The 24,218-nt window shown below is 39.0% G+C and overlaps 2 protein-coding genes across 2 annotated transcripts in view; both read right to left on the reverse strand.

Moving 5' to 3' along the window:
* Positions 1-24,218, reverse strand: part of LOC109405351 (solute carrier family 53 member 1-like) — a 553,430-nt gene that overhangs the window by 509,523 nt on the left and 19,689 nt on the right. The gene's annotated exons all lie outside the window — the stretch shown is intronic.
* LOC115255632 (solute carrier family 53 member 1) overlaps positions 1-24,218 on the reverse strand; it is a 66,525-nt gene that overhangs the window by 22,590 nt on the left and 19,717 nt on the right. Inside the window, exon 2 of the mRNA XM_029853722.2 lies at positions 6,387-6,730. Coding sequence (XP_029709582.1) covers positions 6,387-6,455 — 69 coding nt within the window. The 5' untranslated portion in view covers positions 6,456-6,730. The remainder of the gene's footprint in view (positions 1-6,386; positions 6,731-24,218) is intronic.

Raw genomic sequence — 24,218 nt, forward strand, 5'->3', positions numbered from 1 at the left:
TCATTAAAGAAAGTGGACATCTGTTAACCAATAGTTTAGAGTTAAAACTAAACAAAAAATTGTGAATTTTTGCTCAGTGTGTAAAAACATTGTTCACTTCGGCAACACACTCAAAGAAAACGGAAAAAGTAAGAAATTTCGAGCGATAGGTCGTATTAACTTTGCGACTAGCAGATTAATTCTGCACAAATGGTGTTCCAAAAAGTTGTCGTTTCGAGAATTGGCTTACTAATACACTTCTGGGACCGCAATTTTTTAACGCTAAGCAGGGGACAGTTGTGCCGGATGATGTAGAGTACATCAGAACTGAAAAATTTGGGAAAAAGTTTTTAGTGTGGCAAGCCAATTGTTCAAGTGGCTTAAAGAGTATTCACAACGGGAACAATCATTCGTATTTCACAACTTCGTATTTCACAACGGGAACAATCAACGGTGAAAATAACAGAAAGGAATGCATCAAAAAACGACTTCTACTTATCTACCGAAAACATACGGATCCTCTTTTGTTTTAGGTGGATCTGGCATCCGCTTATTACGCTTCTTCTACATTAGAGATGCTCAATACGGAAAAAGTTGATTTTGTCGAAAAATGGCAAATTCCACAAAACTTCTCTGAACAGCGTCCTATGGAAAGACACTGGACAATAATAAAGCGGCATCTTAAGAAAGATGGAAGAGAAGCAAGCTCTGTTGATTGGTTCAGAAAAATTTGGCCTGCGGCACAACGAAAAGTTACGGAGAAAGTTGTGCAGAATCTAATGGGAGGTGTCAAGAGGAAAGTCCGAGCGTTCTTCCGAAAAGCAAAGTAAATTTTTAAACTCACGTGAATTTGGCCACATGTATGTTGATTGTCATTTATAAAAAATAAAATTATGAATTTGTTCGAAAATACACATTTTCTATTGAAAAACAGGTGTCCACTTTCTTTAATGAACAGTCCTTACTCTGCCCAAATTCTGCAAAGTGACGTAAGCGACATTGATAGTTTTGGCCCATTTTTTGGTTATTTTGCATAAAACTCTTGCTCATCCTCTAAGTTTCTTTCCATAGATGATAGATTACGACTAGATCTTGCATTCTAATACAACAGGCATACCACAGTGTTATTTTTACTCCAGATATTACATATAATATACCAACAAATATCGACATTTTGAATGGCGCTTACGTCACTTTGCAGAATTACGGCAGTACTGGAATCGACGAGGTCTAATAGATCCAGACGGCAGTATCTTATTCGATTCGTGGTACGCTCAGTACGAGGACGTGTTCAAGGAGGACGATAAGCATTTGGATGACAAATCGAGGGTCAGGTCGCTTCTGCGGAAAATAAACACGCAGTTCTACGGTAGCGTTCTTGCCAAAACATCCGCGGGATTTTCGATTAGAAGACACCATGAAGAAGCTAAAGAAGCTATTCGGACGTCAAAAGTTCCTCTCGGACGCTGTAGATGCCTACTCAAAATGGCCGGAAGTGTTCAGGACTCGTAGTATCACTACCACATTGACGCTGCACAGTGGTCCAGATTTTAAGATACGTGGCAAAAACTTCCTAATCATAGTAGTCTGCTAGTTTTAGTCTAAGCGAATATACTGAAACATTATTGAGCTGTCAGTTTCATATTAATGTCATTTCCATTATTTGTCGATTTCTTAGAACGAATTCCGAACAAAATGGCTGTTTTTCATACAATTTGGCTATACACATAATATTATCATTATGGCGCTAATGTTTTGACAGCTCTTGGCAGCTGCAATTTTCTTTAATCAATTATGCATACTTAGACGAGTGTTTGAACCGAATATCTGCGTGGGGAGTAGCTGGGAGCGATTTGTAAGACACTTTTATGTTGAAATATAATAATTCCTCGTACTAATAATATGTGATCATAATTTTGAAGCCAAAAGGGTTATTTTGATCTCTTTTTCCATTGCAGGTGTCTAATATACACAAGAACTTACGAATATACTTCTGGAAGTCATTAAATTACTTATATTATTAGACTTTTGTAATGGTTGAACTAGGTTGTGTTCTTTATCAAAAAATCAGCAATTTTTCCATCAGCAGCTATTTAGGGCTGTAAAAAGATACAAAATCATGATTTACAATTTATTTAAAAGACAGTCGACGCTTCTGATATTGTAGATGAATGATCGATATACTGAGACCCATTTAATAGATCTTCAAAACTTGAGTTGCTGCCAGCTTTTCTCAAAATTGGACCATTGTGCGCTGGAGCTTCTGCAAGAAACTTTCGCGAGGTATGGCAACCCTTATACTCTTGCGTCCGACAATGCTACCCAGTTGGTCAGCGCAAGTTTCAAGCTTTTCTGTGACGAAACGAACGGTTCATCCGAGCACATACGAACCAGCTACGCCACCGGTTCTCGGATGCAAATGATACCGATTCTACACCCATCAACTAACTCCCTTTTGCACTTCTCATAGACAACGATAACACCAAAATTCAAGTTCCAACACTAGTGGTTTTGGGAAATCTGCCAAATGAACTTATTCCCGACACCGCGACAGTTTCTAGTGATGAAAACGATGACAACAAGGACGTGATCACGGTACATATACAATTTTCATAAGGTAGGCCAGTGACGTATGTAAACAAGAAAATTTCAAGGTAGCAGGCTATGTTTTCTCTTGTACTCGTTCGATTAGCGATGACGTGATGACGAATGATGAGCCCAAGGTTCCCACCAGTATTGATGCATGACGAAATATGATCGTATGCTGATTGCCATGGGACTACTATATGAACAAAATGAAATTATTGTTACTTCTTAACAAGTTGCCAAACAGACTAGTTGAGTAAATTAGCTCTTAAACAAGAAGCAGTCACACTTTTTTAGGCGGCGTCCTTGCGCTCTCATGGATCATTTCACGCGTACGAGTACGTTTGATATTGAGTACGTCGGTAGGGCAGTTCAGATTTCAAACATGTTGGAAACTCAAAGCTCCCATATGTTCATTACAATCCTTGGTGCAAAACTAGAGTCCTGTCAAATTTTCAGCCATTTCGGTGGTGAATTAATGGTGGCCCAAGAGCAAAATAGGTTTGTATGGGAATTACTATGGAGAATTTTCAAAAAAAGTTCTCCACGTTGTAGAGCATCCACACAAGGATAAAGTCATAGAGTCAAAGCCAAATTGAATTCTTCAGATCTCAATGATGAATGTTGCCAAAGACCAGAACTTATTTCGACAATCGGCAAAAAAGATATTAAACAAATTCTCACTCGCATGCGCATCTTCTTACATGATGTCCTGCAAGGTGTGCAAGAAGCTAACACGCATACTATGATTGCGTGTCAAGCGTGTCGGTCGAGCTGTGGTCTTCTGTTCAAGCATGCATGGATGAATATTGATTAATAACTTTTGACTCGTGAGTCGAAATGAGTTGCGGTCTTCGGCAACATTCATCATTGAGATCTAAAGAATTCAATTTGGCTTTCACCCTATGACTTTATCCTTGTGTGGATGCTCTACAACGTGTAGAACATTTTTTGAAAATTCTCCATAGTAATTCCCATACAAACCTATTTTGTTCTTGGGCCACCATTAATTCACCACCGAAATGGCTGAAAATTTGACAGGACTCTAGTTTTGCACCAAGGATTGTAATGAACATATGGGAGCTTTGAGTTTTTAACATTTTTGAAGTTTGAACTTCCCTAGTACGTCGGCTCTCAGATCCACGAGCTTGGCTTTGCTTCGCATAGCTTTCAAATATACTGAGCACTCTTCAGTCTTGATGACCAACACGTCACCGTTATTGCGCTTAGCACCTGCCCTCCCCTGCGTTTCTAAGGCCTGGTGTCCCAATGCTCCTCCGTTTCTTATTTTCAGCTCATCAATGGCCCAGAGTTGACCCGCCCTAACTTGTGGTTGATGAAGACCTATGACTGGTGGCTACTCCCTGTTCCCTTCGGTCCGAAACGGTCTAGTCTTTTTGGGCCCACCCTTCCCATGTTTCCGGGACGCCTAGCTGCATGGGGTACGACTTGCCGGCTTTACTACCGACCTCAGGGGTTAACAGCCGCCTGGTAGCTCCTAACTGGTAGGCTGCCGGACACGCTCCTGCGAATGCATGAAGCAATCGCATCCGCTTAATTTTTTGGGCTACTCGCGAAAGCAAAGGCCTCCATCTGGGTTGACATTCGGAACCTTCGACTTCACGGGTTTTGCTACAGTTGTCATGAGTTTCTCATGGTCTTACTTAGACCATGGACCGGAACAGGTGATCCGTAGGTTCATTCTTAGTCTGCAACTACATAGCTGACTCGCAGAAGGGGGTGTTGGTACATTGCTCTGGACAACGTAATGCGACGAGTCGGACTCAACAAACCGGGGTGAAATTTTCACGAAATTCGGTCAATTTGTGTGCTTTGTGGATGACATGGATGTTATCATCAGAACATTTGGAACGGTGGCAGAGCTGTCCATTCGCCTGAAACGCGAACTAGCGAAGGTCGGACTTTTGGTGAATGCGTAAAAAACAAGCTAAATGCTGGTAAGCGGAACTGAACTCGACCGGACCTGTCTAGGTAGTAATCTCATGATAGACAGGGATAGCTTCGAGGTGGTGGAGGAATTCGTTTACCTCGGATCTCTGGAACTTGGAATTGTTGTGGACAAGCGGGTGCCCCCAGGAAGTTACTTGTGTTTACACTTTGACGTTCGCGAAGTAATGACGCGTGACCATTTTGCACGCCTACTAGATTGCTTGATGTGTATTTGGCAGACCATGTGCTACCAGCGTTCATTGGAAGGCTAGTCGAATAACAAACCAGATTCAGTATCACACAGGATACTTACTAATGGCTGGCAACAATGTAAGTTGTGAAATTCGAAGGCATATCATCAGTGGAAGTCATGCCTACTACGGACTCCAGAAGGAGCTATTTTCACAATATTTATAAGGCTTAGACCTAGCTTTGAAACATCATACTATGCTTCGTTGATACACTATTTCTATCATACTATCATCTTCCAAGCGTGTCTACAATCCATTCATAACCCCTTTGTCGACAATGATAGCCTACGTTACGAAATATAAATCAATCAGCAATCGAACATCATGTCGCGATGTTTGATAGCTCGTTAACTAACTAGCGCCGGCACATTTCCTCGTGTTTTCCGTTCGCTAGTCAGGGGGCTTCCTCTCAACCATCACCCAGCACCCGTCTCGATGATTTATGAGTCTATAACCCCAAAACGACACTAGAAGAGAGAGACAAGCTAGTGACGATGTTGATAGACGTACATACGTAAATCATTTCGTCTGGATGTTGTAAATTTCTGTTTTGACAAGCCCAAAACAGGTGGTCCTTTAGCTTACTGATTTCAATTCTACGTAAGTTCTGAAGAGACAACAATCGGAATCGGACCACCCCTACTACGTCAAAGGTAATTCACCTGAATGCAACATTGTGCCACAAAATCGCGTGAGATTAGCACTTCACCACCGTCTACAACGGTTGTTGTTTGTACGGCGCACGATCTCCCTCTCTCAGATTAATAAAATCATTTATTTATCTGCCGTTTTGGTTCGCACGTCTCTTACAAAGTCTCCGTCTAGGTATCTTTTGATGATTTCGCTTATCCATGTTGTTGGTGAATGACAGTGCACTTGCAGAACGAAAATAGGGGATATTGGGCTCCTGTATAGAACAGAGACGTAGAATACTAATTTAACATATTTTAACATCTTTATCGTGATAAAAGTAAACACGATGCATCGCATAGTTTGATAAAAGAAAACATATAATAAAATGAAACGGTCTCACCAATCTGAAAGTATTCAATGCTCTCCATCGAAACTTGGCCACAAATTTCCCTAAGCGCGCCCGCCGCAAAGGGGAATTGCATTGCAATAAAAATAAATTAGTGTTCCCTGTCAGGCGTTTTAGTTTTAATTGGTCGTCATGTCGCACACTTTAATTCCGATTGACTGACTGTCTGTCGGGCGACGGAGACCTGGGTGAAACCATACATCGCGCGCCACCCCTCTATTGCGTCACGTGTCGCGCTCCTCTTCGAAGTGGGTGCGCGTCATGCAGATAAACCTTGAATACAAATCACGAAGCGACCTCTCCGGCGGCGGCGCCTACTTTGCTGCTGCTGCTGCCGAGTGGTCGTCGGCATGATTCGCGAAGAATTGTCATCGCCGCATGCTCTTTGAAAGACTATCTATCCGAAGGGACATAAACTTGCGTGAAAACTGATAACAGGACAACCGAAGTAGGCTGTGAGTTCGCTAGAAAAGGTAATAACCGCGCTCTGAGCACGTGCTCACCGCGTTTGAAGATACCTTGATAAGCGGTGTTTACAATTGAATAACTATCTAGTCTAGTGAAAATCTTTGGAGACTTACCTCGTAATTGATGTACTGCTTCCGCCATTCTGGAGTAATGTGCGCAGAAAGATGTTCCGCGAATTTCATCCTGCACGTTCAAACTCAATGTATCCCGTAGGAGCGTCCGTCCGTTTTTGCTTTTTCCTTCGCTTCACCACTTCATTGAAATCGTCTTTCACTGCTCGAATTTCTATCTAGATACACGCCAAGAACAATGACAAATCAATTTAGACGACACCCCCTTCGCGTAGTCACTCTTCGAATGACCGATTATCACAGCTTAAAATAAGACACGTGTTACTATTTAAAATTCCGCCGCTTGTTTGTCGTTTAAAAAAATCAGTCTGCCGCCTCGTTTGGACCTGTGAAAGAAACGAAAAAAAAAATGGAAGATTTATTTATTGAATTAGTCTAACGATTTGATATGTGCGTGGAAAAGACGATTGAGATGACCGTTTTGCCGCATGTGTCGCGCAAATTAGAAGAACACTGACCGGCAAAGATCGCGCGCGGGGACCGGATCAAGTGGAGCAATTACACGCACTCGTTACCGCGCGTATTACGTACGGCTGGCAGATCGGGCAGATCGCAGCAGGCCAGTTCTAATCTGGTCGCTAATTGATGGCGATGCAAAATCGCGTCTATTTCATGGCACCTACTAGGTAGCCGACGACGCGCGCGCGATATTTCGATTGCTAATTGAGTGAGACATTATTACACGCTAAGCAGGCCGTGGGCAGTCAGGGAGGACCGGAGCCAACTACTATTGCATCAGTACCTAAGGTGATCAGATTCGGTGTTTTTGGGTTATCTAAACATGAATTCATGTTCTGTAGGAGAATTTAATTATCGTTGATCGTTGATGTAATTCAATAATCAAAATTCATAACTAGATTTTACACTTGCATAAGTCCTTTAAATATTAAATTGGAATTAGTATTAGACATTTTTTTTCCATTCATTGAGTCGACACCCTGACGGTGATATCTATACCCTAAAACAATTTCAATCCTAAAATATTTTACTAAGGTCTAAGGTGGTCTTCTTTTGCAAAAAATGACCTTTGGTGTGAAATAGCCTTATGGAAAACTTCTAATTTGTTCCTTTATGGATTCATGTAAAGTCTATTTTACAAAATACCTGATAAACTCATGGCGGAATCTTAATGAATTTCCTTTAATTGTTTAGTAAATTACTTATCAAATCCTTAACTAACCTTAACTCCTTAAGGACCTTAACTAACTTCTCACATGCCATTTACATATTTTATATTAGTTTCTTTGTATCCAAACGTCATCTTTCAGATTACTCATGAACGTCATGATGACATTTTACTCCTACAGAGACACCGTCTTCTTCAGAGTATTTCTTCTAAGATTCATAGTAATGTTTTGCCGTGTTATCGAAAAATTTATGAATATTTGAAATTTGGATTAACCATTGAATAGTTCCTTGGTACGGCCAAAAGTCGACCCCAAAACTGGTAATTGCGAAGAGTTCAGGTTCTGAATAAAATTGAAAATGGATGGAAACGGCTGTTCTCGTCGTTTTCTACAAAGTAGGGTGTGTGTTCCATCATTAATCTCACGCTCCCATATTCATCCTATTCGAAAACAAGCGATTACGGCACCGATTGATTCCGTTCTTTTTATTTTCATGGGTGCTCACTTCTAACAAAAAATACAAAAATAAGAAACAAAACAAACAGCGCTTCAATCCTTTGTTTTTCGTAGGATGAAAATGGGAGCCACATGTTTAAGAAGGGAACCAATACCCTACATGGCAATTTGTTGAGTAAATACAAGATTTTACATTTGTTGAACAGGTAGATTTGAGGTTAGGGAATCGCCACTGTCTACAGTAAGGACTGTATCGGAAATTAACTATAAACGTTCAAAATGCTCTATCTCGAAGCACGGTTGGTCTTTTTATTCCGGTTTTTCTATGAAATCTTCACAATATAGTTAAGTTTAGAACAGCTTGAAGAAATTTGGAAAATGTGTAGTATTATTGAAAATATGATTCTATGAGTGTACCACAAAAAATAACAATCTGTACAAACTGCATTTTTTTAATTTTTTTTTGACGTTTCAATAATGTGTTGCAATAAAAAATTGTACGGGGAAAAATCTGGAAAATAATGATTATTACTAGCAGTTATGTACACATACCATATCACTCAATACCGATTTTTAAAATTCTTATTTTGGATAGAAAAACCTCCAACATTTAGAATATGGTCTATCCCAAAAAAAACCTACTTTTTGGTCGAACTTTAACGCTCTGTTTTAAATATCTTCTGTGTGGGAGTGAGCCCACCTGTTCTGGCTACATCATTGGATTACATAGATTAGAATCTCACCACAATATTTCTCCTCTTGAGAAAGGAAACATTGACGTCATTCGCAGGAACGTCACCCAATGTAAAACATTAGACTCTAGATAGCTTCAGTAGGCTCTAGCTCTTAAGAAAGGACGGTTAGAGAAGAGCCGAAACGGACTATTATAAGGATTTAAATGTGGATTGTATCGTTACGTGTTAGCTGTAAATAACTGTTTGTAGATCCTGTAAATATAGGGGTAGGCGGGGCAATATGGACACCCTAAGGTTTTTGCCAATTTTACCTAGCAAGATGTCAAAAAAGTTTAGTTTTTTGATACATGTATCCTTTTAAAGTCTATTTAGCATCTATTGCATAAGAATGCTCACGAAGAAAAATTATTTATCCACTTCAAAAAATGTTATGAAAAATGTTAGTTTTTAATGACCGTCTTCAAGCATACGGGGCAGAATGGACACCATGAGACTTTTACGAATTTCGTACATTATTTACACCTATAAAGTAATTTCATTACGAAACAACTATTATGGATGAATAATACGCCAAAGTAGTTCATTTTTGTTCAGTTAATTTAATTTCAGGCTGTTTTGGATAAAGCTTCGTTTTTGTCGGCATGTACAGCTGTGCCTAGAACAACTATTTTCCGCTGCTGTCGTTTTTTGACCAATTTGTTTCACCCTATGTCTACTATAGTGAACTTTTAACCGAAAATATACTGAAATCGAAGAATTTGATTGGTTTGTGATTTAGGTTATATTTTTCCCTTGCCGCTTCTTTCAAAAAGGTGAGTGTCCATTTTGCCCCGGCAGCAGAAGATATTTCCAAACTTGATTTTTGATATAATAAAGAAGAAAAAATAAACATGTTAAGCATGTACATACAGCAAAACTACTTGCATGTGTTCTAGAAATATCAGGTTTTAATCGGCCTGCAATAAATTAATCACTAAACCTTATTTTAGATGGTGTGAAAATTATAATTTCCATGCACAAAAAACGGAGGACGCAACTTTTTCGTATAAAATCAAGTATAATTTTAATTTCGAATGTTTCTTTCCTGAAACTACGTTTTAGACAAATGGACTATATTCTCCATTCATTAAAAGTTCAAAAAAGTTCGCATATTTCAAAATATTGAGGGTGTCCATTCTGCCCCGGGTGTCCATAATGCCCCGCCTACCCCTATGTGACTTTGATAATAGTAATAAATGTGTAATATAAGAGACAATAAACGTGTTAAGTGTCGGACTAAATGTTGTGTTATATCGTGTGATACAAGAAGATACGAATTGCCAAATGTTTGGATAAACTACAACCCCTGGATCTTCAACCCCATTCGCTGCAGTGTGCCTATCAACCCCAGGCGATGTTGGTAAGGGTCCGGTAACCCAAGGTTATAAAATTCCGTTCTCTGATAAAACTACCTCTTCAATAGATATAAATACATACCCAATTGAAAAAAAAAATGCAAATTTTCAACTTTATGTATTTTTTATTTGCGCAATCGTTCTTTGAAGACGCATAAAAAAAAGTTTCATTTTTAAGAATTGTCCTAAACTGCGGAAGAAATTTTTTTTTTTGATAAAAATAATTTTCCTATATCATGAGGAATCTGGAAAAGAATATATTTGCGCAAAAATAAGAGACAAAATTGAATACTTTCCCACAGTTTTCGCAATTTTAAATTTTTAGGATGTGTCTAAAATTTTAAAAACATATGTGCAATCTTTGAGATAATAGTCCAAGTTAAATGATTTTTTTTTGAAAATCAGAACTGCCATTCTTTATTTAAAAGATTTTTAAAGTATCTTCAAAAATAAAGCTATGTTTATTTCAAACAGATTATTTTTTAGACAATTGTGAACGTATACAGGGTGTTAGGTTCCTGAGTGCAAGCTTTTTAAAGGGTGATAGAGGACCATAAATGGTGAAAAAAATTGTTCTACGCATATGGTCAAATCTCAACCGTTACGTAGTTATTGAACTTCCCATGTTTTAGACTCTCATTGCCTTAACTGGCTGCAACTTGAAAATGGTCAAACTTGTCGCAATTTTCTTACCTTTATTCGAAAGATTATTGAATTTTCTTTCAAATGGCATCTTTGAATCGATTGGTTTAGTTAAATAACTAAGTTTTCTAGAGCAAAATAGCTAAAAATAGTGTGTTTTAACTTGTTTTTGTCAATTATCTTTGAAACATGCGTAATAAATTTAAATTCTTTCTTTGGCAAATTTGTGGCCCCTGTTCAACTCTACAATCCGTTTTTTGACACCAAACTTCTAACTCTTATCGTTTTGTTGCAATTTCGATTTTAATGTGCGGCACAGTGCGCAAAAAAGTGCTTACCTTGACAGTTGCAAATTTTTGACCTGATATGCGATGTTTAAATCGCAATAGCAAGAAAACGATAAGAGATAGACATTTGATGTCAAAGAACGAATTGTAGAGTGGAACAGGAGCCACAACTTTGCCAGAGAAAGATTTTTAATTTATTATGCATGTTTCAAAGATTATTGACAAAAACAAATAAAAAACACTATTTTGAGCTAATTTGCTCTAGAAAACTTAGTTTTTCAACTAAACCAATCGATTCAAAGATGCCGCTTGATAGAAAATTCAATAATCTTTCGAATTAGGGTCAAAAAATTGCGATAAGTTTGGCCATTTTCAAGTAGAAGCCAGTTAAGGCAATGAGAGTCAAAAACATGGGAAGTTCAATAACTACGTAACGGTTGAGATTTGACCATATGCGTAGAACAATTTTTTTCACCATTTATGGTCCTCTATCATCCTTTTAAAAGTTTGCACTCAGGAATCTAACACCCTGTATAGTTAATTTCCGATACAGTCCTTAGAGAAACCATCAATAATTTCGACGAGAATATCGAACAAATCTAATGAAAAATAATGAAAGTCATTTAAGGCGCGACACAACAGAAAAAAAAGTTTTCCTTAGAATGGCCAACAAAATTTAAAAAAAAAGTTCATTTGTTTCGAGTGTTAATTGAGGAGAAAGTACATTTATTTAATTTGTAACACGCCAAAGAAACTAATTTGTCAGCTTTCCAAAATGCTTACAGGGTACTACTTCAAAAAAATCCGGAAATCCTCGGAGATTTCAATTAAACAGGCTAACACCTGGAATGCTCAGGGAATTTATTAAATGCTTAAAGAAATTATGGTACAATGAAAAAAGGATACCGATTAGAAGATTCTAAACAGAATTCTGAAAATGAAGCACTTTTGAATAACCAGCTTTTGTTTCAGCTATTTCAAGATGATATGAAACGATAACAAGATTGATAAGCTCCTAAGTAAAGTCCTTCCAGTGGAATTGATGCTGCAACACGTGTTTTTTAAAGAATTGCGAGTTGGTTATTTATTTTGAACCTGTAGATATTTTTCGTTTATCAAATAAAGCCGTACGAATTTCCAACAGCGCTATCACAAGCATTTTTCATTTTGAAAGTTACAGGATTTGTGGAGATTTTTTTGCCAAATCCGGAATTTTTCTAAACTGCTTTCAGCGTTTTCCAATACACTTTCTGCATTGATTTACATTATCAGGTATCAGGTATCAGAAGGCCGGCTCCAGAGGCACGTTATCCTCCATTTGGGACATTTGTGCCATCGCCAAAATAACAGCCTATTTCATCATCTACCTGAGGGAAAAGGAAGGAAAAAGGATTTGGATGGGGATAGGGACAGGTAGGGCAATAGGAAAAATACCCTGGAAGAGGGTACTAACGCACAAGCGTACCACAATGGGTTCAAACAGCGCCCTGAAAAGGGACTGTAATAACGCATAAAGTGAAAGAGAGCCTATAGCTTTTTACCACAGCGGGTTAAGAACAACAGAATATCCTGAAGATTCAGGTTTCTGAAGTCAGTTTCACTTAATAAGTGTTTACCGAATACTCGGAAACGCAGTTGCGCGAAAACTGGACAGTTACATATCAAATGATACGAAGTTCCATAATCGGATTCACAGCTATCACAGGCAAATGAATCAGCTTGCTGAATATTCGCCATGTGATAGCTGAGTCGGCAGTGGCCAGTCAATGCTTTGACCAGCATGCTGCAATTCTGCTTAGACAGATTAGTTAGATACTTCGCCACCCGTAGAGATGGCTCAGCACTATACAATTTGGTTTGACGACATGACTCCAAACTATTCCAGTATTGTTTGTGCTGAGTGGCAGCCCAGATGTCAATCTGAAGCTTTACCCAATACTTGGATACCGGAATAGCTGGCTCAGAGCCAATGAAGTCATGTGATGCTCCAGTGCGAGCTAACTCATCAGCCAATTCATTTCCAGCGATGGAAGAATGGGCAGGTACCCATACAAGGTGAACAGCGTTTGCTGAATTCAGCTCCTCGATTTGAGTTCGACAAGCGATAACTATCTTCGACCTGGAGTTGGCCGAAGCAAGTGCTTTAACAGCAGCCTGGCTATCTGAACAGAAGTATATTACTTTGCCCATTACGTGCTGCTGAAGTGCTGATTGCACTCCGCACATGAGAGCAAAGATTTCGGCCTGAAAAACGGTGCAGTGTCTACCAAGTGAATAAGACTGATGCAGCCTTAGCTCACGAGAATAAACACCAGCACCTGCTCGACCTTCGAGAAGGGAGCCATCAGTGTAACATACGATGCCGTCTGAAATACTTCTTTCCAGATAACCAGATGTCCACTTTTCCCGGGAAGGGAATTTCGTGGAAAATGTCCTATATGGAAAATTACAAGCAATTGTAAGATCACTTGGAGCAAGGACAACTTTGTCCCAATTCACCAAAAGAGAAAACAACGAGATGTGTGTTGATGTGCGGTTCACAGGAGTTTCCTCTAGTAGACCGAGTACCCGTAGACGGTAAGTGCAAGAAAGTGCTTCTTGTTTGAGATGAATGTGTAGCGGAGCAACGTCAAGGAGAACTTCAAGCGCTGCCGTGGGAGTTGAAGAGAACACTCCAGACATCGCCATTAAGCACATCCTTTGGAGATGGCCTAATTTTGATTGGACCGTTCTCACTTCGCCCTTTTGCCACCACACCAGACATCCATAAGCCAATATTGGACGAACAACAGTTGGGTAAATCCATTTGATATACTTGAGTTTTAGACCCCAAGTTGTACCAAAGGTTCGCCGGCATTGCCCGAAGGCCATACAAGCTTTCTTGATTCTGAACTCAATTTGAGGTGTCCAGGAAAGCTTGGAATCAAGAATGACTCCAACGTACTTTACCTGTTCAGTCACATCGATTTCAGAATCAAAGAGACGCAAAGGTCGAACGCCATTACGGTTTCGCCTCTCCGTAAAAAAAGAATAGATGTTTTATTCGGATTAACCGAAAGGCCATACTGGCGACACTAACCCTCAACTACCTGAAGGGCGCTTTGCATCAGGTCGAAAAGGATACTGATGCACATACCAACTAACAATGTTAGATAGTCGTCGGCAAAACCTAACGTAGGAAAACCGCTATTATTGAATTGCCTCAACAGCGTATCTGCTACGAGATTCCACAAAAGCGGTGACAAGACTCTCCCTTGGGGGCATCCACAAACACTCAATTTCCTAATCCCTGCTAGACGCAATGTCGAGAAGATATATCGGTTTTTGAGCATTTGATGAATCCAATTGGAAACCATTGGTGATATACCATGACTCCGTGCGGCTTCCAATATTGCATCGAAAGGCACATTGTCAAAGACACCCTCGATATCTAAGAAAACACCCAAACAAGATTGCTTTTGAGTGAATGCTTTCTCGATATCGTAAACAACCTTGTGCAAAAGAGTCACAGTGGACTTACCAGATTGGTAGGCATGTTGGTTCACATGAAGAGGCACATTGGCCAGATGAACATCACGGATGTGATGATCCACAATGCGTTCTAAGCATTTCAGAAGAAAAGAGGTCAAACTGATAAGTCTGAAACTCTTTGCTTCTTCATACGACGCACGACCCACTTTCGGAATAAACTTTACAGTAATATCCCTCCAGGATTTGGGAATATACCCTGTAGCAAAACTGCAAACAAGTAGTTTTTTCAAAACATGTTTGAAATAATCAAATCCCTTCTGAAGCAAAATAGGATAAATCCCATCTGCTCCAGGAGATTTGAAAGGAGCAAAGCTATTAAGAGCCCACTCAATCGATTCTATAGTTACAATACTCCGAGCCGAAGCTAAAGAATCATAACTGCAAGAAAAGACATCAGGATCATCCGAAGATGTAATATCCACACATCCAGGGAAGTGTGTGCTGAATAAGCATTCCAAAACTTCCTCATCAGAGGAAGTCAGATCGCCATTTGGCAAACGAAGCTCGTTCACCCGGAAATCCTTAGATTTCGCAAGGATTTTGTTTAACCGACTGACTTCACTCAAGCTGGAAACATTTGTACCAAGGTTTTTCCAGCCGGATCGTTCAGCAGACCGGAGAGCTTTCCTGTAGGCCTTGCGAGCCGACCTGAAAGCCTCCGAGAGAGCCGAACGTCGTCTGTTCCAACTCTTTCTACATAGTTTCCTGAGCATCGCCAGATCAGAGTTCCACCAAGGGGTTCATCTTCACAGACCGCAGAGGGCAAGCTTCTTCAAAAGCTTCCATGGCGAAGGTCGTTGATTAGTTTGGTAAAAAAAACGAAAGACCCCTTGAAGAACCGTTTAAATTATGACATTTTTTAAATTACGGAATAGATTCCATAGTAGCACCGACAGCAGAAATGTCAAGAAACGAAATTTTACATGTCTACAGCGGAAACCTCACACGGAGTAACGAAAGTAGCCAAATATAGGTTTATTTCACCCAACTTCGGGATTGTGTGCGGGAACCCGAATTGGAAACGATGTTGAAATAGGTTATTTACATTTGATTCCATGTGACGAAGTACCTACCGACTATTTTTTTCTTCTCCTAGCTTTCAGTTCTAAACATTGAAATTTGAGTTAAATGCGATTTACTCACTTTTGGCTTCCCGCATAGAACTGTCAAAGTTGGGTTGTTATGTTCTTCGCTCTTTGACAACAATATATAGAGTGGATGGATATAGAGAGAAGACAAAAAAGAACTGAAAAGTATGTACAGGTACTCTTCGATATAACGTAGAGAAATTTTATCTCTTTGTACGTTATATCGAAGCAGAAAAAAAATATGCTGGTTTCGATGCATTCGACGTGAAATAAACCCTAAATAATGATTGCGGTGAAAATCACAAAACCACTAATGAAAAACATGAGTTTTCACGAAAAACTCATTTCGTTTTTTGTGCTTCTAATAACGTAGGGTATATGTACCATTCCTTGGCCTAATTTGCAAGCCGCCTTGACAATTTTGACCAGAACTCATGAATTAATAGCACTAGAAATAATATGTCGACCCTATTACACATTCTAGGCAATGCATGTTTCACCAATTGGAAGTAAATTAACGTAAATATTCAAAAATTTACTTAATTAAGTTGAAAAGATTCGATGCGATGGTATGCAACGTTGGTCTATGGTACAAAAATTGGCCTATTAGTGGATACAACGTTGGCCTATTGCTTTCCATGCACTAGAACCACTAATTATCTCATTTTTTCAATATTTCTGCTGAAGTATTATCTCTGTTTGTTTACCAATCTTACTTTTAAATTACATTTTCGGAGCCAAATTTTCAAAAAACTATGAATAAATCACTTTAACTAAAGTTCTTTCTTGATTTAGTAACGAAAACAACGCAACCATATTATTGTGTTATATTTTTACAGTCACCGCACACAAAATCTTTCTTCCTGTTGGTTCTTTATGGTTCTTACGCAAGCAATGTTGTTGACGTCTTTTTATCGGTGTTATGACATCACTTTACTGATGGGCCAAGATTTGGGTACATAGTGAAAAAAATGTCCTCAATATTCGGCCCATATTCAATTTGTAAAATAGTTATTATTCGTTGAAAACAAATACACAAATTCAAAATAGCGTCTTTGACTGTCGCATCAAATGTTCAGTTATTGAAAAGTCAATTCGAAATGTTCCAAAATCATGTAATTTATGATCATGTGTATAGACTACCCACTAAGCCGAAAAATTATGGCGTCTACAAAAGCTAAACAAAGTGACATTTTCATTCAATTTTAATGCTCCAAAATGCTAAAATTGAAACGAAAGGTTACTGTTGTTTGGCGCATAGCCTTTCCGATATCCACTTATGCGTTTTTGTTTGAGTTTTTGGTTTACGTTGAGATAGGCCGAACGAGAGGACTATGCCAACGAAGCATCCCGATACCCTATACTTCAGTATAGCGAGAATCAGATCACTCACGGCTACTGTTCGACTTTCCGACTCTTTGGGGAATGAAGCACGACTCTACTTTCCCTCGTAACACGTATCACTAATGGTCCGAACGCTACAGTTCTGCATCGTCATTTGGTTCCCATTTCCTCTCGCACAATCCGCTTGATCGCATCCGCATTCCGGTGTCCCGACCGGGAATGTCACAGGTAGATGCATTGTTGGTTATGGACCGTCAACAAAACTCTTTCTGCTTCTGCCTGCAAATGATACAAACATCCTTTGTGCTCTCAAATCAGGTATACGACATCGTTCTTCATTATCTTGCACATTGTTTTGTTGAACACAGCTTCGAATCCTTCATCGGTGATCTTGCAAACGCTCAACAAATTTCCGGCAAGTGCTGGAACGCGGTAGACATCGGATTACTTCACCTTGACTCCTTAACCGTCATCGTTCACTCCGCGAAATACACCGGCATACCCATCTAATTGTTCCTCCGTCTCGCAGCTCGAATAGGCATGGGAAAATTGTCCATCTTCGACTGAGAGTCCGATCAGTGCGCACGCCTCCACATCTTTCGTGATCCAATCGACTGGCGGAATTTCAGGCTTCTGTTTAGTGACGACATTAAACAAGTCTTTTTGAATCAGTACAAGCTTAATACGAAACTTTCACACAGCGTAATTGGCATCACCTAGCTTCTTGAAGAACGTATTAAGATCACCCATCGCGCTGGAACTTTTTCTTGGACTTCTCGGAATTGCTGGCAACAGTTCTACAGTTTGGATAGTGTTCTCCTGGGCTCACAACCTATTACTAATTGAGCAGACAATTGACTAAAACACGTATGTATGAGTAAAAAGAAAATCGTGCTAAGTATGTTCCTTTGATATTCCCCTAACAAGCCCAGGTTCATTATCATCACGTAGGGTCTTGTACCATTTGGACAGGTGTACCTATTTTTGGCACTTGCCGCTATAACTAAGTCCATTTAAAACCGATTGATTTGAATTTTTGTACAGAGATAGATACTGTACGTGCCTAACTCTATACAAAATTTTAAATCAATCGGTTTGGATGGACTTAGTTTTAGCGGCAAGTGCCCAAAATAGGTACATTTGCCCAAATGGTACAAGACCCTATGTATGGTTTGAAGTGTAATTCATGAATGCTTTATTATTCTAAGTTTTCTACTAATGTCAAATAGTAGTGCAAAGGCTTGCCTTCTGTGATCAATGGGTTGCTTCGTTCATCAACAGTAACTTTGGGTCTAGTGCTCCAATCTTTATGAAATTTGGAATGTGTATTGTCTAGCTAGTATACATTCAGATTAACCTTCACGTCCCGACCCTAAACATCTCATTTTAAAAATGCTGGCATTTCGTCAATTTTCATACAAATTTTCTGAAGTCGCCCTCAATCGATCATAAATTGGTGCAAGTTTATTACACCCAAGTGGCCATGCAACGTCCGGAACCATTCCGGAGATATTCCGGATTGTACTGGAGTCAGGGAGGGTGCCGAAATGGCTAAAAATGATTATTTCGTGTGTTTGAACCATCGATTTTCTGCAGAATTTTCATTGCGAACAATAAAACACAACTGCGATAATCAGATTTTAATAAGTTGACCCATCCGGATCACCGTGACAGGTTCCGCGGGGACCTCATTGGGGACACTTATGGCTTTCAACCTAAATATGCCGTGCGACATATCTTCATGATTTCGAATGACTGAGTCAGAAACGATAGACTGAAGTCTGTATCAACTAAAATACCCATCCCGGAGTATCTAGCACAGGTTCCACGAGGGCGTCATCGGGGACATTTCTGGTTTTCAACCAAAACATGCCGTGCGACGCATCAATCTTCATGATTTCGAGAGAATGGGACAGAAAAGATAGACTGAAATATGTATCAACTTATGTGGCCGCTCCAGAACACCTGGAACAGCTTCCGCGGGGGCCTCTCGAGCACAATAACATACTAAATAATCACTTTTAGCCATTTGGCACTCAAACCAGGTTTTCCCACCTCCTAACCCCAGTATAATCTGGAATATCTCCGGAATTGTTCCAGATATGGCAACTGAAGTATAATAAACTTGCACCAATTACACCGATTGAGGGCGACTTAAAAAAAATCGAATGAAAATTGACGAAATGCCAGCATTTTGAAAATGAGTTGTCGGGGGTCGGCTACATGAAGGTTATTGTTAAGAAATTGCTGTTACAAAATAAGCATTGCTGGGAAATCGATTACAAATATCAAATTTACACCATAGTTACAAGAACTGGAAGGATGTCCTTAACGTTTTAACATTGTTTGAATTTACATTTTCATTGTTAAAGAAATAGTTATTTATGCAACAAGTTGCAAAATGATGATTTTTCACGAGTCGTACATTTATCCAACGAGGCTTGCCGAGTTGGATGAATATGATGAGTGCTGAAAAAATCGAGTTTTGCGACGAGTTGCATACACATTTTTTTGTCTTTACGAAAAATTTGGTTTGAATAGGATTATTCCTAAAACTTCATTTAACATGCAGTTCATCCTACTATTGATAACACACACGGAAATGAATGAAAAATGTGTTTTGGCAAAAGTGCCGAAAAGTGCTACTTTTCAGCACAAGTGTCGAAAAGTAGTACTTTTCGGCACTTTTGTTTTAATGAAAAAATGTAGGTCGTTTTAGCGCTATTTTACTCAGTGAAAAGTTGACGTTTTCACAACGTAATGACAAAAAAGTTATTTTCGCTTCTAGTCAAATCTATTCAGTCATTTTTGGTTCTAGGCATGTTTAAAACGATTTCAATCCACCAGAGCTCTCTTCAAATGAGAAGCGTACCCTTGCCATTTGAATTAATTGCCATTCATATGACTAACTGGGCACAAAACACTAAAAACCCGCAGAAAATTCCCTCAGAGTGAAAAATTATTGGATGTCGGTTTAAAGTCGGGTCAAATTTTATCGAATGTTGTACCACTGTTGGGTTTGGTGGCCAAAATGAAAACATATCAATGATAGGTTTATGTCGGGTTATACGTCATGAATCACGAACAAAGCTTGAACCGTTCAACAATAAGCTAGAATCGTCCAACATTACGATGAGCTAGCTTAAGGAAGCGTTCAGGACAAGGTATTTGGCGTACATAGCTCATATTATCTAGAGCACCGTTTTAAAGAATTGTTAAACGGATTTGAGTGAAAATGCATCTCGATGTTCAAAATGACTAAACAACCGTGATGATGCATTTTCAGTCATATTCGTTGAATGCTTCTTTGAAACGGTGCTCAAAAAAAAAATATATGAGCTATGTACTCCAAATACCTTGTCTTTCAACATTTGGGTTAGAGTAAGGTGGGGTAAAAGTTCGACCCTAGTTGAAACTTCATTTTTTTTTTCAAAAAATCGAAGCAGATGTGGTAATTCTACCATCCATGAGCTAAAGTTTTGCTGAACAAAGTAACGCCAAATGTCTTTTCAATTTTGAGTTACAACACTTGTTGTATGTGTGCGTCTAGTGTATGTGGAATTTCGCTAACCGTAGCACACTATTTTGACACTTTGGCAATAGAAATATCTGAAACCAATTAATATTTGATGTTGGAACTGGAATACACTTTAAAGTTTGATCTGAATTCTACCCAAATTAGGGTTAAATTTGCTACACCAAAAGTTAGCAGTTTTCCGCCAAATTTAGATAAAACAACATTTTTTTTAAACTTTTATCGAATTTTCTCACTAATTCCAACATTTATAGAGATAATATGTACATTTTGCAGAATTTTAGGTATACCAAAAGTTGCCCCATAACTCGAACTTTTGCCCCACTATGTGTAAAATATGATTTCCAAATCTTTTTTGCAAAAACTTATACATGCCAAAGCATTTTCAAAATATACCTAGTTTCGCCCCAAAATAAAATACCGAATTCGATTTCATTACAATTCGAATCCATGCGTTGGAAGGACCATCGCATAATACAATTGTTTGATTAAAAACCTTTTCGACATAACTTTTCGAAATATTGATAAATTTGTTTAATTTTTGGAGTGAAAAACTCTTTTTTAACCCATATGTGACCAACAGGGTACCCGGGTACCCAGCGCTCATTTAAAAAGCACGGTGTAGAAAAAAGCAAAAAAATTGTCGGACACATAACGGGCTTCGAACAACCTTGACACCCGAAAGAAATAGTTTGAATGGAGCTCAATAGCTTTAAAAGAAACTCATGCCCCACTCGAACTTTTGCCCCACTTTACTCTACTTGTTGTGAATCTTGATCGAGACTGATAACCATTCTGTGGTAAAAGTGTAGAACTAGCCTAAATTAAAGCATACTGTGGTATATATAAATTTCAGGTAAAACTAAGTGCTAAAAGGTAATCTCCCATTCTCTCTCATCTACCTTTGAATGCGATACCTGTCAACGCGGATGCGGTAAGGTAACCGACATGAAAGTAGAAAATGAGAAGATGGGCAGACCACCACAAGAGATTCTTTCCGTGATTCTTCATGGGATTTCTTGTGAAATTTTCTCTGGATACCTTCATTAATTTCTAACGGGATTCTTTAGGGGTTTCTCTGGGATTCATCCTGGCATTGTTTCAGGTATTCTCCTGAATTATTTCAGAAATTTTGTCAGATAATTTTCGCACGACTCTTTCATTTATTCTTCTCGAATTTCCTTGAGGGATTTCTCCCAGAATTCCTTCAGAGATTTTTCATTATATTCTTTCAGAAAATCCTTCCAACATTATTTTATTGATTTTTCCAGGACTTCCCGACTAGATTTTTCCTAAGATTTCTTCAGGAATGCCTCAAGGATTCTCTCAGAAACTCCCCTTGAGATTATTTTAGAGATTACTCCAGAGTTCTTTCAGGGATTCCTCAAGAGATTTTTCACGTGATTCCTCTCGATCTGTCGGTGCTGCTGAGAAGCAGGCTTGTCCTAGTTGGGATGTTATACCATATGAAGAAGAAAACATTTGCACATCGACGAAAATCGTCAAACGAGGACAGCACAGAACAACCACCAGACAGCTACGAAGGTAAACAGTTTCTTATCAGCAGCAACCACCACAGCGCGCGAGACGGATGAATACGGTCATTTCCATTCTTAATTCCAGTGCTCTAATGCAATCGGATCGTGCACGACTGGGTGCAATGGATATCATACCCTTGCAATACAGTGCTCTAAGTTATTGTAGTGCACACTCTCGAGTTCAAGTATGTGATCATCGGGTCTGTGTCATTTGGCATAAAGTCATTTGGCATAAGGCCGTTTGGCATAAGGTCACTTAGCATAAAGCCATTTGGCATAACGGTCATTTGGCATAATGGACACTTGGCATTTCGAAGGTGCATTTCGATTATGCCAAATATTCATTATGCCAAATGGCTTTATGCCAAGTGACCTTATGCCAAACGACCTTATGCCAAATGACTTTATGCCAAATGTCCCGCTTCCGTGATCATCCCTATATAACGCATATGAAGAGGACAATATTTTTATCTCTGCTTTTATGTCATTTAGTCTTCTCTCGTTTTCTTTTTTTAATTTTTTTTCCTTCTGTAAGTGATTTTTAATGTCATTCTTTGAACTCCATCGCATTTTTTTTTATTTTCTTTTCTTTTTGACACAAGTTCCTGCTGGAATCAGTTTGCTTTCCAGCTTTGTGTTATATAATCCTATATTTATTAAATGAGATTTTTTTTGTTTCCAAAAAAATCTAGATATAAAAAAATACATTCAGCATAGTTTTGTCATTCCTTCTGATATTTTACTTTGTTGACGCCACACTTTCGCACAGCAGTGTAGATTGTGTCAGGCGCGATAGAAATATCAACGAGATTCCTCAACTGATAACCAAATGGCTCCTTTACGACTCTAGTAGATCAGTGAACAGCGGAAACCTGTTTGCAGTCCGCGTTTGTTTACTCCCGATGGTGGTTTTTAATGTGGAGCAACAACTTGCTATACATCAGTAGAAACCCTACACCATGACGTCGACGACTTCGATCGCTTCGAAGGGGTTCCACCATCAGCGACCTGGGTGGGTCGTCGACACATCCTATACTAGATAGATCCATTGATCAAGTATCAATAACCGAGGATTTGGGGAACGAACAATATTTCCAAAATTTGATGGGTCGTAATCCTCTACAGGTCCTACAGATAAGGGGACAGAGCAATCGCTTATTGCCAATATTGTCGGACAAATGGCTGCTGATAAGTCATTCAAGGCAACAACGGCAAAGATTTGACCACCATTATCAGCTGTTGGAGGTAGGGCAAACACCATGTGTGTTGCGAAGGTGATGAATATGGCAACTTTGAATTCCACAGAAGTGCACGCACGGGAAGAAACTGGACGCACGATCATCTACTGCATTACTGTGTCAAAACTTTCAACTCAGCCGATAATAGTTATTTTGCAACAAGTTGCAAAATGAAGATTTTTTTCAGCACGACAACATTTTCTGCAATTACTGAAAACTACCGTGAAGTTTAATATTTAAGCAATGACAGACATACAAGTTTTCAAGTCCCATCGCACACTGGAGTAATAGGGTGCATTTCATGGCTAAAAAGTTTTAACACGTTTTATTGGTGTATTATGTGCAATTTCGAAAGGAAAACATGACGCACGAAAGCTGTAGCAAATCGTTTCCCCTGCGACGGGACTGCTGCGATGCTTCATAACTTACACTGCAACACGTTCGTTCATCACTGCTACTGAAGCAAGTGTGTTCGAAAATTGAAGTGAAACACTTTGGATTTTCGTTTCAATTGTGGGTCATTGAAAATTTTCAATGTGCTTAAAACACTATTTAAAAGAATTTTTCAAATAGTGGTGCACGCCAATAGAATGATAATTATGGTTTATGAAAATGGAATACAAGTTCGACCGCTTAAATTCAATTAACCATGCATTGAGAGACTAACGCGCAAGAGTGAGGCACTACTGCTCTGCCGAGTGAAGCACAAGCAACGTGACCCCGAAGAGAGACTACCGAGTGCTACGATGAATGAGAACGTTTTCCGATTCGAAAAGAAAGACTCGAATAGTGTGTCAAACAGATAAAGTGACTCATTCAAATGTTGCATGAAAGTGTATCATTGAAACGAAATTAAACGCCCCTGATGTTGGTACTAGCGATAAAATTGTGAATTTTGATATTAAGGATGCATTTTGGATTATAAATAGCCATATTAAC

This window comes from Aedes albopictus, chromosome 1, assembly GCF_035046485.1.
Source record: "Aedes albopictus strain Foshan chromosome 1, AalbF5, whole genome shotgun sequence".
Lineage (NCBI taxonomy): Eukaryota > Metazoa > Arthropoda > Insecta > Diptera > Culicidae > Aedes > Aedes albopictus.